At 47.9% G+C, this 14,120-nt stretch overlaps 1 protein-coding gene across 5 annotated transcripts in view; it reads right to left on the reverse strand.

The window, feature by feature from the left end:
* Positions 1-1,149, reverse strand: part of TP63 (tumor protein p63) — a 101,420-nt gene extending 100,271 nt beyond the window's left edge. For 4 of the 5 annotated variants that reach the window (XM_032119654.1, XM_032119660.1, XM_032119658.1 and 1 more), the window contains exon 1: positions 1,006-1,082. In XM_032119654.1, coding sequence (XP_031975545.1) covers positions 1,006-1,067 — 62 coding nt within the window. In that variant the 5' untranslated portion in view covers positions 1,068-1,082. Of the gene's footprint in view, positions 1-1,005 lie in introns of all 5 variants that reach the window. The other variant, XM_032119653.1, reaches the window with a different exon arrangement.
* Positions 1,150-14,120: the final 12,971 nt, after the last annotated feature.

The following is a 14,120-nucleotide window of genomic DNA, read 5'->3' on the forward strand; positions in this document are numbered from 1 at the left end:
TAAAGGGGGGATAAAAGCCCCCACAAACGTTGTAACAAATCACAACAGTAGGGAAAAAATGCAGAGATCACAAAGCTGCCTGCAATGCCACGGGCTGGGTGATGGTGGCCAAGCCCTTTCTCCAACACCCTGCGGAGGATGCAGAGTTAACTATTAACTCTTCCAGGAATCAAATGCCTCCGTGAGACACCAGCCAGGGCTTTTACAAAGCACAGACAGAAACCAGTCTTAAAGGAGCTCAACAAGTGGCTGTGCCCAGAGAATTTCACCTCTCCAAACTTTACGACTGGAAAAATACCATCTACATGTCATTTGCATGCTTAAATATAGTATCTTCTATTGGGAGAAACAAACAAACAGACAATGTGATACTGTGACACCTCGTGTGGACATGCTCTTTTATCTGCTGGAAAGTTATAAAACTCAGAGTAACAACAAAGCTAAAATAAGAGTGGTTGTCAGGCTCTGACGCTGGCTGTTAGACAGAAGGAAAAAATATTCCTGGAAAATTGCTCTCTCTTAGAAGTGTAGTTTTTTCTTCTCTGAATCTTTTAAATTAGTTATTTTTCCTTTAAATTCAAAAATCTCAGGGCTTAATAGTTCAGCTCATATTATTCCCGGGAGTTTTTTTTCATTTAAAGAAACAAACAAACACACCACAGACAGCTAAAGCCATTGGACATAGCTGTCCTACCCAAAGCACAGTGCAACCTTCTGCTCCAAAACAAAAGGGAAAGATACTATCAGCTTTCATGTTATTTATCATATATTTTTCTCCTCTAATGCCAAAGAGGAAAAGGGGATATCTTAAACGGATGCCTATAATTAAACAGTAACCTGTTAGAAAGCCAAAAATAATAATAAGCTCCACTGAGCATGAAGAGAGCGGCACATTTTTTCCTCGTGCAGCCCAGCTGCCACCGGCTGATAGCAGGAAAGTTAAAAATTACACAAGAGACTCGGATCAAATCTGCGATAGCAGAGTTACGTCACGCTCAGACTCACCGCTGGATGCAGGGATCAGGGTAGTACGGCAAGGTGGTGAAAGGTGCTGCTTCAAAATTCATTTCCTTCCAGCCCCTCCTTGGGGACAAACCGAAATAAAATAAATAAATAGATATAAAGCCAGCAGGCTAAAAGCAATAAGGTCAAGTGGTACACGAGGTACAACTTTAGAGATTTATTTTACACTTGTGGATGGGTGGGATCTCCCGGGGACTTGGCCAATGGGATTCATCCAGTTACCCGAGCATCACCACCACTCCCTCCTCACCAGCTGGGCATCTTCTGCACAGATATTTTCCCCTCCTCTCAACATCCTTAATAAACTTTGGTGTACGCTGGCCACACTTGTTGGGAGCTCATCTGGGGCTTCTCTGAACTTCTGATCCCGCCAGCCATTGGTTGCCTTCCTGCCTGACTTCACAGTTTAATTTTGGCAGCTCTTGCAATTTTACAAACTGCTGTGGCCGCTGGTCATCCTCGTCTCCAGATGGCCGGAGTTTCCTCTGCTGGGTGCAGCGCCCGTGCTGAATTTCAACGTACTTAAAAAGGTTTTCTTGTCAACTCTGGGGTTAGTACCTGCTTCTAGCTGCCTGGGGAATTTTTCAGTCTTTCTCACACCACAGTTCAAACAGTCTGTTGTGGTCACAGTTTCAAAAGCTGAATGACAAAATATGGGAAATTCCTCAATTAAAATTAGCTCCGAACTTTTGCTCGTCTGCCTCCCCTTCCTGCCCTCCTCCCTGCAAGAAAACTATCAGATATGTTTGTTAATGTTTCCCTTTATAGCTTTTCACCATTTTTTCCAAAACAATTGAGATGACACAGAAATCTTGCATTGTTCTAGTGTTCTGTAAATAACATATCCATTTTCCACATTAGAAAACCCCCAATATTTTCAATTATCTTGAGGAGAAAATAAGAGTAAGAAAATAGAAATCACATCTTTGTCAGACACTAAAGCCTAGAGAAACAAGAGTGAAGTCCACCAAAACAAAAATGTCCAGAGATGAAAAGCAGATCTGATTTTCTGAAAGGAACATGAAAGCAAGAAAGAACAGCTTTAATTCTCTCCCCACCACCTCCTTTTCTTTTTTCTCTCTTTTGAGTCACACAGAAAATCATTCAGGAAAGCAACCTGTTTTGTTGCCCTGTGTTTTCCCCCTCCATGATTTATCCAAATAGTACAGGCTGTAAACCTATCCTGGTTTTGTGGGTTTGGAGAATGAATGAAATATGAATCAGGAGCTAAATTAAAATGGATTCCAGCAGGAAAAAAATAGCACCCACATATCTGTGGACCAGAGGGATTGCATCTTCAAGCAGACCTATACGTTTGTGCAGACAAGGAGTGTAAGGGACCTATATATATGTATAGCTCACCTATAGGGCATATTTTGTGCTGATGTCAGCACAAATTCCAGCCACCCCTGACCAAAAGCCAGGAACCCTCTAAGACAGCAGCAATTGCCTCTTATTTCTCCCCTCTGTGTTTTCCTTGTAGGAAATGTTTGTTCGAAGAATGTCACGTGGAAACATTTTCTTTGCTGCCTGTGCCAGGGTGGCAAGAGAGCTATTTCAGACTTGACATTCTCCACCCACACTCGGCCTGATAGTTCCTAACATCTGTGAATTGTGAATCCTGTAAACTCGCAGGGCTGATCCTCGGCCAAGTCCAAACAGCTTTGACTAAGTGGCACTCACCAAGGAAAAGAGGCTGGAAGTGAAGGATGTGTTTATTAACTGGAGTTAAGGGCTCCCTCCTGCTGGACACTGCTTCCCCTGCCTGGCCTGTGGAAGAACAGTAATATCAAACACCTTTTCTCTCAGGCTGAACCCTGGAGTAAACATCAAACCTTCTAGCTCGTGTCATTGGGGAGGAAGTATGGGAATCTCCAAATCTGCTGGGGAGGAGAGAGGAAGAATCACACCAGGGCTTGCACACACACAAAGCAGCCCAGGGTGAGCTTCAGAGTGGCTGCAATCCCCTTCTGCTGCTGAAATTGGGGCTGTGGGCAAATACCTCCAGGGAATGGGCAAGGAGGACCAGACAAACTTGTGGTCCACACTGCCAGCTTGGTTTTGGGTCTGTCTCCCGGTGGGAATTATTCCCTGCTCCCAGTGCATGTGCCCGGATCACACATCCCAAGGGTTTTGTGAAGTAAAACTGGCAGCTCCTGACACTGATGCTGCTGGGCTGGCCCCTGTCTCTGAGGGTGAATGTGGCCTCTGGTTTTACACTGCCTTAGCTCTGCACAGCCTTGGTACCCCAGGCACAGTAAATACAAGTCTGTTACAGCCCAAATCCCCAGTCCTGTGATTCCTGTTTGCAATGCTGAACATGTCTCACAGTGCCACAGTCGAGACGTGGTAGTCTCCAGCTAGCAATCCACACCAAAAGAATAATTTCTCCTGAAAAAAAAAAATTAAAAAAGCAGCAGTACATAATTCTGATGAGAAATAGTGGCAGGGCTGTCTTCTCACTCACAAGGCACTGATGAGAGGAGTTTCCAGCAAGGGTATTTCTACAAAACTTCAAAAACTTCAAAACTGCCCAAGACCTGTACCAACCCTCGTACCTGAGGCTGGGCAAATGCAAATTGCTCATGGTTTGGTTTGCTGTGGCAGTGCACACAGCACCTGCCTGCTTTTCCCAGAGAAACGGACATTTTCAGCCTCCCACAGAGATCTGGACATGTTCTGGGGTAGCTCAGAAGGTTTATCTTTTGCTTTTCCCACCTGCAAAACAGCGCCATGGAAACCCACTGGCAGTAGTATACAAAAGCCCCCTGCAAAAGCCAGCAAGTGTCCTGATTTCTCTCCTGCAACTCAAACTCCCTTCCTCCCTCCTGCTCACAGGCAACACTTAGCCGTGGGTTGATCGGCCATGAATTTGGGCAGAGATCTTCACCAGTGCAGTGAGGTTGCATCCAGCTCCTCTCAGCTGCAAGGCACTTTGCATAGCACAGTCGGCAGTGGAAACACAAGCACAGGGTGTGTGCCTGTGTGAATTGCCAGTGCCCCATGCATAGCTGGGAGGCTCCCGGGGCTCAGTGGTATTTGGCCAAGTTCATTTGCACTGCCTTAAAGGAAATCTGCTGGGAGATGGAGCCCGAGACATTTTAGAGTTGGGGATTTCAGAGGGGGGCCTGAGTGGGTACATGAGGACTAGTAAACTTCATTTAGGAAGAAAGTCGTTATTTAGGGAGAAATTCTTCGCTTTAAGAAGAGATTCTTTTCTGTGAGGGTGGTGAGGCAGTGGAACAGGTTGCCCAGAGAAGTTGTGGACAGACCATCCCTGCAAGTGTTCAAGGACAGGCTGGATGGAGCTCTGAGCAACCTCTTCTAGTGGAAGGTGTCCCTGCCCCAGAGTAAGGGGCTTGGAACTGGATGATCTTTAAGGTCCCTTCCAACCCAAACCAGTCCGTGATTCTATGATCCTGGGAGCACAGGCAAGGAGGAGCTTCTCGCAGTGGCAAACCTCAAGAGGAAAAGGAACTTGCGGCATCCTCAGCGTTCACTGTCCCTCCTAGGAGGCTTCCCTGCTGCTGGTGGGCGTGAGGCTGATCTCCCGGCTCCAGGCACGTGTCCCGCAGGAGCGGGGCGGAAGCCGGGGTGTCAGGGATCTGTCTGGACAGCGGATTTACGGCCGAGCCCGCAGTGCTCGCGGCGGGCAGGCAGCACAGGAGGCATGTGTGTAGGTGGGCAGGAATGCGGTGCTTCGCTCCGCTCCGCCGCCGCTGCTGCTTCCACGTCTGGGAGAGACAAACAGCCAGGAAACAGCTGTGGAATACTCTCCCGTTACCCCTCCGTGCACCCTCTCTCGGCTTGAGCTGTCACTGAAATGACCAGGAGATTATCTTCTAGCAGAGGCAAACATTTATATCCCCGGGAGGAGACTGCCGGGGATTTATGATGGTCTCCCCACCGCCACCCAAGGTCAGGGCCAGGATGCCTGTGTGCAGCCCCATCCTGAAAAGGGCACAAGGGAGAGGCAGTTTCCTGACATCTCTGTGCCTCCTGTCCTGTTCTGTGGGTCCAGGGACCTCTGAACCACTTGGAGCTGAAGAAGATGGGAAGATGCCAGCTTTGCTCTGAGCCACCTTTGCAACTGCTGGCTTCAGGATTTGCCTGAAATCAGACCCGCCCTTTACAGCAGGGGATGAAACGTTTCATTCACAGCTCGGGGTTTCCAGGGGAGTGGTTGTGGTCGTTTGTTGTTTTCTGTTTTTTACAGTTAACATTAATTTAAGAGCAAGAAGTCTGTGGGATATTTGGGGATTTTTGTTAGAAAAAGTTGAAGAGAGGGAAATAATTCCCTCCTACCAGCAATAAAATATTTTAACTTGGCTATCCAAGGGATCAGAAACCCATGTCAGTGTGCCTTTCGAGCACATTTTTCAATTTTAGCTAAATATTAGAGATGTTTGAAGTTTTCAAAGGAATGAAGGTTTTAGGAGCTTTGTGAACAGAAGTAAGCAAAGACAACTCTTTAGTAACTCCAGTGAAGGGAAAGAGGAAACAGAAGTATGACCCTCACAGGATTTGGAGGATCTACCCCAATGCTGTGATGGGGGTAAAAGCTTCCTCAAGAATTCAGATTTTTGCCTCCAGCCGATCTCTGATCCCACTGCTCCAGAAGTGTCAAATTTCTGGCTTTTGTCTCATACAAGCCTTCGCCCCCACACACCTCCCATATTGAGAGACAAGGGACAAGGAGGAGAGCAACCTTAAAAAGTAAATTAGTAAATAAGAATACCACAGTTTTACACACAATCCTGCCCATTCCCCCCAGCACCTTTTGTCCCTAGTACCAATACAAAGCAGCAAAGAAGAGCACTCATACCTCAGGCACCCCATGCTGGCACTGCCCTGCCTGGGGAGCACAGAGCTGCTGGTGGGGCCTGAGGGACTGAGCCCAGGCAGCAGCTCCCAACATCTGTGCAGGTCATGCTTAGTCACCGATGGCCAAGTGTAGGCCCAGGGCTGGTGACAATCCAGTGAGCAAGCAGTCCAGCACAACAGGCACATCTAGAGAGATGACAAAGGTGTCTTAATGTACCTCTCCCCACATCCTTCTCCTCCAGCTAAACCTGAACATCTCAGTGCCCAACAGCTGTGGACTTTAAAATACACACCAGCTTCAAGCTGCCATCTGCGTGTGAATACCACACACCTGGAGCTCTGCACAATCCTCATGTTGGCCATCAACTATTTAGGCAGAGTTAAGAGGAAACAAAGAACAGCCCTGCTCAACAGGACAATGGGAACTGCTTTCAGAGATGTCTGGTTGCCTTTGGTGTCTCCTCTGTCACATCTGTAGTGTCAGAGCATCATCCACTCACAGCAAAGGTCAGTATAGTTTGGTGTTTTCCTTTGCAGGGATAACAGATGTTTTCATGAGGCACAAACCACTTCTTGAGTGTTTGTCCCCAGGATCTTGTCTCAGCAGGAACTCACATGACAGGGACTGGAAGACTGACTGCCTCACAGGAAAAAAGCTGAAGTCTCCATGTTCTCATCCCTCACCATCACTTACTTTGTAGTTTCTTCAGGACATGCCATAGTTCTCTGCTTGAGCAACCCTGAAACTATTAATACTTTCAAGTCACACAGAACAGCTACAACAGGAGTTTCTCACTGTCTCCCTTCCTATTTCAACCCCACAGCTTCCAGCAAAGCACTTTTTACTGTTTTCCTGTTCTCCCACATGCTTATGGAGACTTCCAGCTCCCACGGGACACTTAGTGGCATCCTTTGTTTGCTCTAGGCTTTCCCATCTTCCAGATCCCAGGGCAGAGACTGGTTCTAGGAGAAAGCCCAGAGCACCCATCTCAGCAGGTTAATTGAGTTATGCTCTGGGCCCCCTGCAAGCACCAGCTCCTTGAGTTTCTGTGGGATCACACCAAGCCAAAAAGCTTGCCTGAGGCCAGCCTCACCTCTAATCCTCCCTTCTAATCCATCAACTTCTTTATCTCACTGACCCCCCCCATCAAATCCTCAGAGTCGTAGTTTCCTGTGTCACAGTCTGTTGGTTAAGCCTCAGTACAGCTGTGAATATCCCCTCTCCTGGAGACATTCCCACCACTGAGGACCACACTGTGTCTTTTTTCTCCAGAAATGGGGGCAGAAAGAAGTTTTGACCCTTGTTTTCAAGTAGCTGGAAGGAGATGTCATAGGACCAGACTTGAAGCTGAACATGTGTTTTGGAAGCTGCAGTCTCCATTTCCTCACCTTGAGGAGTCATCAAACAAAACTAACTATAAGGGTAATACCATCAGCAAAGAGCAGATATGAGCACTGGAGAAGTTTCTTTCCACTGTTACTAAAAAACAGGCCTCTTCTCTCTATGAAGAGGGAGCAAAAGGAACCAGGTCTGAGAGACTGAATTTGGAATATTGCTCCATCTCCCTTGCCAAGCCCTATGGTTGTTCAAGCACATGTGAAGAAGGTAAAACACAAAGCAGCAACTATAGTCATAAATCAGAAACAAGCTGTCTCCCAGCTCTGGCCCCAGGAGAGCCTGCCCTGTCCTCAAGAGCTGGCAGGACACTGCACAACTCCCACAGGAAACTCCTGCCACCCGAAGCGGGGAGGGAGGGAATTTCCCTCCCTGACGTCAGTGCAGCTGCGCCACATCTCCAGACGTTCCCGAGACATAGCGGGGCCACAGCCTGGGCTAAAGTGGGTCTGGAGGCCAGAGTGCCCCAGGACAGGTGGCAACACCCTGCTGTGGGGTCAGGATTGCATATCAAAGGGGTGGCAGGAGCTGTGTAGGTGGAAGGCTTGGTCTCCCCATTCAGCTGCCACACAACATGTCTGGCATTCTGGCAAGAACCGTGCCACAAATACACACAGTGCCATCACACCCTGTAGGGTCAAGCCCAGGTTGGGGACAGGAACCTCGGTGACCACATCCCTTGTGGGTGAAGGTCTGCCCCAGCCCTGCTGTGCAATGGGGTGGGTGGCGGAGGGGGGCAGGACCAGGAGCTCCCTACAATTTCCCATCAGTTTTCTAGCACAGGCTCACACTCATCCTCTCACCACAGACCCATCCCAGAGTTTTCTCACACTCTGCTCGTATCTTCCAGGTGTTCACATCGGAAGCTGCAGAGGCTGGTTTGTGGAATTCCAGGATATCAGCTTCTGAAGTGCTGGTGACAGGCAGCAGCACCAGCCCAGCAGCAAATGAAAGAAGAGGTTTCCTCTACATGAAGCAAAGCAAAAGATTTGCTGAATCAAGTTGTCTGTGTGGAGAGATTGACTCAGAGAGAAAGCTCCTAACAAGGAGAACATTTACTGTCAGCCTCGATGGAAGACACACAAATGCAGTAAACTGAGTTTATTGCTGCATCACTCATCTTTCACAGCCTTTAACTCTTCCTTGTGACTCAGAGCTGAGCTGAATTGTAGCAACGTCATGTTGCTGCTATCAACCCTGCTGTTCCTGCACTTTCCCATCTCCTGCATGCTCTGCAAAAGTAGAAGCCTGTCTGGCCTTTTGGCAGCTTCAGAAAATAAATCCTCAATGCAAAAGCATCGGTCTCAAAAGAATTTCTCATTTCCAAACAGGATACAACAAAAACTCACTGCTTGGCTGGGAGAGTTGTAGTTCCCAGCATTAAGGCTATGTCTCTTCTGCAATCCAAGGTGCAAGCACAGCTCCTGCAGGCATACCTGAACTAATGGGATTAAAGCCAGTTCAAGAACAGTAGCAATTAAAACAAAAATCCCTAAAGCATTAACCACTAGCGATGGAAGCCCTGTTTGCAAACCTGCACATCCTCTGCTAAAGCCTGCACTTCCACACCTCCCCAGCCGGCAGTACCCAGCTCACCATTAAGGTGGGTGTGTTCACATAGGTAGTAATTTCCCTCCAGTCTGTGCTGGAGATAGAGCCCAAGAATGCCTGCATTTAGGGGCACAGGTCCTTTTCCAGGCATACGGTGTGAAAAACAGTAGGGATGGGACATGCTTAACTCTGCTAATTGGTCCGTCCTCCTCAGGATGGAGCACAGAATCCACTTAATCACTGACAGTACAGTACATGGGCATAAAATAAGAGTTTAGTGTCACTTAAGTTAATAAAACCTTCTTTCCTGTCTCAGGGCAAAGCTGAGGAAAGCTGAAGAGCCAGTGTTTCATGTCTTTGTGGAGATGATAACGACTAAAAGAGAGTTTCTTGCATTGCCCCCATCCTTGTGCTTTGATGTTAATAACCATACATGCGTCCCTGAAAAAAAACAAAGCCTCACATGCGATATGATCAAATCTTCGCACCTCACTTTTTCCAAAGTGAAACAATTTCTGCTGTGACTCAGCCTAAGCACACCGTACCCTGCACCCTTGAGGAAGGCAAAAGATAACTCCCTCTCCCAAACTCCCAACTCAGCCTTCAGCTTTTCAAACCAGGGTAATTTTCCCACGGCCACGGGATGGCAGAAGCCAGTATTGCTCATCCTGGGGAAGTGAAGCTGCCAGAAGTGACACCATCGGGTAACACAGCTAAAACAAGAGGTACCGAACACACAGGTGACCCTGCATTTTTAGAAGCCCAGTCCCTCGTTCTGAGGGGATCAAACCTCCCCCAGCCAGCAACACAGCGGGCAGACTGAGAACCAATAGTTGATTTTTAACAATAAGCCTCTTAAAAACCTCGGCAACGCTGCCTGTTCCGAGGCAGCGCCGTGCAAAAAAGTGAGTTACTGCGAGTGCGCGTAACAGTGCCATCTGCTGATCCCTGTCACCAGGGATCCCTGCCCTCTGCTGATCCCTGCCCTCTGCTGATCCCTGTCACCAGGGATCCCTGCCCTCTGCTGATCCCTGTCACCAGGGATCCCTGCCCTCTGCTGATCCCTGCCCTCTGCTGATCCCTGTCACCAGGGATCCCTGCCCTCTGCTGATCCCTGCCCTCTGCTGATCCCTGTCACCAGGGATCCCTGCCCTCTGCTGATCCCTGCCCTCTGCTGATCCCTGTCACCAGGGATCCCTACCCTCTGCTGATCCCTGTCACCAGGGATCCCTGCCCTCTGCTGATCCCTGCCCTCTGCTGATCCCTGTCACCAGGGATCCCTGCCCTCTGCTGATCCCTGTCACCAGGGATCCCTGCCCTCTGCTGATCCCTGCCCTCTGCTGATCCCTGTCACCAGGGATCCCTGCCCTCTGCTGATCCTTGCCCTCTGCTGATCCCTGTCACCAGGGATCCCTGCCCTCTGCTGATCCCTGCCCTCTGCTGATCCCTGTCACCAGGGATCCCTGCCCTCTGCTGATCCCTGCCGCGGCATTACTGGCAGCTGGGCAGTGGCAGCAGCCACCCAAAACTCCTGGTACCAGTGGTAGTGGCTCCGGGGTGCTCTGCGGACCCTTTACTGCCAAGTCTCACTGCTGTTGTCTCACGGGGAGATAGGTCAGAAATACGCAATTTCCGAGCAGGGATAAGGGTGGCGGAGGGTGCTTTTCTTTCTCACTGCATACTAGCTTTCCTGAAAAGTCCTGCAGGCATGAGTTTTGGCAAAACTGAGCTAGGTCCCTCTATTCCCCATCCTATTGCCATCCATCAAAAGGCTGTGAGCCAAATCCTGCCCTGCTGTGGCCACTAACTTTCCATAACTTTTTCCCAGGGGCTGTTCCAGATTCACTTAGAGACCATGGTCTGTGTGGCTGTGAAAGCAGAGGTCAGCTCTGTCTCGCAGGAGTGCACTAGCCCTGAACAGCAAGGGTATTTTAGCCCCTAGGTCCACATTTGAGACAAGTGCAGAGATGGGAAATATTCCTGCTTTTTTGTTTGGTTTTTTTCCCAAGTCACCCTTCTTAAGAGTAGGGCTCCAAAGCATGGCACAAGTTGCCCAAACAACATCAGTTCAGAAACCTTACCACCACCTGCCTCCTGCTCAAGGATTCCCAGCATTAACTGCACTAAATGTAGCATCTTGTACAAGTCCTGTGGAGCCCACAGAGGATACGCCCAACTCCTGCACCAAAATCTGCTGCAGCTTAAGCAGCACTGAGGGAAAACCAAAATGCAAGGGATGATGATTAGCCACTGAGCGGTTATGGGCTGTCTGCGTGCCTATAATCCACAATAAATACCAAGTAGCTGGCATTCCCTGTTCCCTTCATGCTCACCACAAAAGAGATGCCACCTAAGTCCTCCAGGGAGAGGTCCTGAAAAGCTTTGAGGAAAACCTGTCACTTAACACAGCTCTTGCCAGCCTGCTGCAAAGCAAGGAGGGGACACCTCTAAAACCTCTCAGGCAGCTGTAGCCCCAGCAAGTGCATCATTAGTGTAGTAACGGATGTCCCAATATCCCAAGTAGATAGAGGTGAACCTTTCCAGTAAATCATCTCAGAAGGTGAGGAAGGGAAATGCTCATAAGAACTTTTCCTCTGATGTTTTCTCAATCTCCAGGAATGATCCAGAACTGTTCATGTTCTCTTTCTGGGAGAGCTGGCTTCACATACCTTTGGTAGGATGTGTCATAGACCCCCCCGCCCCCCGACTCTAGTAAGAGTAGGGTGAAAAAAAACATAAAATATAAAAACCATTTCCAGAGTCTGCAAAGCTCACAGTAACACCACTCCATGTTTCTTTGCCTGATGCTAACTCCTGCCTCTCAGGAAATGAGAAGCTTATTCAATTGCTTCCAGTTCTCATGTCATGAGGTCTCTACTTGAAAGTGGTGTTAAATGTGATTTAAATTATATTTCTGAAAGCTCCTTTTAAAACATATTTATAAATAAAATATGTTCCTGTCTAAGAGCACCTAATTAATGCCTCTTTCCAAATACCTTAACCTGAAGCATTAGCAATCAATTACTAGGCAGACAGGTTTTAAGAAAGTCTCTTCTAAAACGGATTGTAACATGCAGATTCTGTATTGTTAAAACAATTAACATGCCTTTTTCACACATGATTTCAAGTTACTGAGGTAAGCAAGACCACACAATATAACTTAATACATAGCAATCAAAAATTTCCACACCATCCTTTAATACAGAGCCATGTCCCCATGTAATAAGTGATGCAACAGACTTTCCCTGAAGTCCCAGTTCCTACAATTGAAGCTTAAGCCCAGCAAAGAAAGAATTAACATTCTTTGATTGCTGCTGAATCACCGGCTGCATTGGGTTTTTTTCCTGTGCATTAGACTTTAATTACAACTAAGCTTTAGCCATCTGTTCTACTCCCTAATTACAGATGCAACAAATATTTCACAATTCCAACCGTTAAAGAGATCTAAGGAAGCTCCATCTATGGTGTGCAAGGCTGTCTTCACTGGGGCCCTTTGTACTCCTTTCTAAAGCACGGGGGAAGAGGAAAGGATCCTCTGCACATGAAGCAGATCCTGTTATTAATTTCAGGAGGCCTTTGCTGTGTCAGCTTTCACACCTCTTGGAGGGATTGTAAACTTCCCTGTGCCAGGGCACAGAGGGCCACAGCAGTGCTACCTGCTCGTGGCCTCTAACCCAGATGTTCCTGTCCCACAAGAACTTGAGAGAAGGATGAGCAGTTCAGAACACCTGATGCATCAGCAGTTACAGCATTGGGAAAGGACTCTGACAGATTACTTCTGGGCTTTTTTGGTGTGGATGCTAAAGGTGTTTCAACCCCAGGTGCCCACCTGGCTCCTCTTGCTGTGTTTGTTATCACACTGCACACATCCTACTAGGGTAGGTCCCTGCGACTGTTTCAGCTTTATCACTTCATGGGCCAGTTTCTCACCAACATGAAGGAAGGTGGGACTTTATACATCATACTGTGGTCAGCAGCCTCTGAAGGCAAAGCCCCCACTGTGTTCCATGCCTTCACCAAGAGTAATTATCTCAGCAGAGAAAAGGGTTGGATGAAGGCATGACAGTGCCCCAACCATCCACAGCAGCACTTCTGGCTTAGCTGGGGGCATTGTTACCAACTCTCCCTGCACAGCTGGGGCTGGCTGTCCTTGCCCATAGGATGTTGGATAGCCCAAGAGGAGAAACTTGCTGCAGACTCTGGAGCCTCTCAGTCACCGTCCCAACAGCTCTGCTCACTGTCACGAGACACAGCTGCAGTTGCCTGAGCTGCCACCACCACACTCCCCTGTCCTCAACCCTTCCCTGTCCAGAGCCTCAAGTGCACTCGTAGCTGTGGGGTTGTGCTTGTGCCTCCACCAACCACCTGGACAACTGCCCAGTGTTTTGTAATTGCACACGCCGCCACTGACCTCAGCAATCCCTTCACCAGTCATAGTCAGATGCCTGGTGAGCTCCAGAGCTGTTATTCATTACAAAAAGATTTGGTTTCACAGCAGCTGCCTGCGACTGCGTCCATGCCCAGTTGTGGAGAGAAGGGCATGTCCTCTCCAGGTACAAGCCATGGGCTACTTTTTGTTTGTGTGAGCATCTGGGGAAAGCACAGACAAAGGGGATAGGAGAACAAAATGTTAAATTCACAGAGCTGAAGTGTGAATGTTTATATTTGTTAGTGTACCAGAAAAAAATAGAGCTTTTTAGACAAAAGAGAAAGCTAAGAAAGGGTAGAGTAATCCAGAAGTACAGTTTCCACGGTGGGATTTCACATAGTTATATTTAAATTATCTCATCTCCTCCATCCACAGTAAGTTTTCAAATGATATCCAGTGGTTTTTCACCACAATCATATGTAAGACCCTCTTTACATTTCTAACATTTAGGTATACGCCCAAACTTTCACTCCAAATGTAATGTTAAAATGAATTTTTGAAAAGTAATCAGCCAACACTCTTCTGCTGTGCTTTGACAAGGACCCAAAACCACCACGTTTCTTGTGGTTTTCTTCTAAAATCATTATGACAGGGCTGAGTGGAATCACGAGGCAGGTTTGCTGAGTGGTTTGGTTCTGAGAATATAATAGAGTCCAGAGTCAAAGTATTTATCTCTTGCATCAGGGCAAGGGATCACAGTGTTTCTGTGGGTATTCATAACCATGTGCTTGCATGTCCTAGCCTCTGGGTGATTATATATCACACAAGGTGATAACATGCACACTGAGAATAACCCTGCAGGAGACACCGTGCATGAAAAGAAGCCACTCTCCATGATGATTTCCTTGAAGTTGGTCCCAGAGCCAGAAAATCCTGCTCTGTCATTCTAGTTCAACT

The sequence above is a fragment of the Corvus moneduloides genome, chromosome 10 (assembly GCF_009650955.1).
Source record: "Corvus moneduloides isolate bCorMon1 chromosome 10, bCorMon1.pri, whole genome shotgun sequence".
NCBI lineage: Eukaryota > Metazoa > Chordata > Aves > Passeriformes > Corvidae > Corvus > Corvus moneduloides.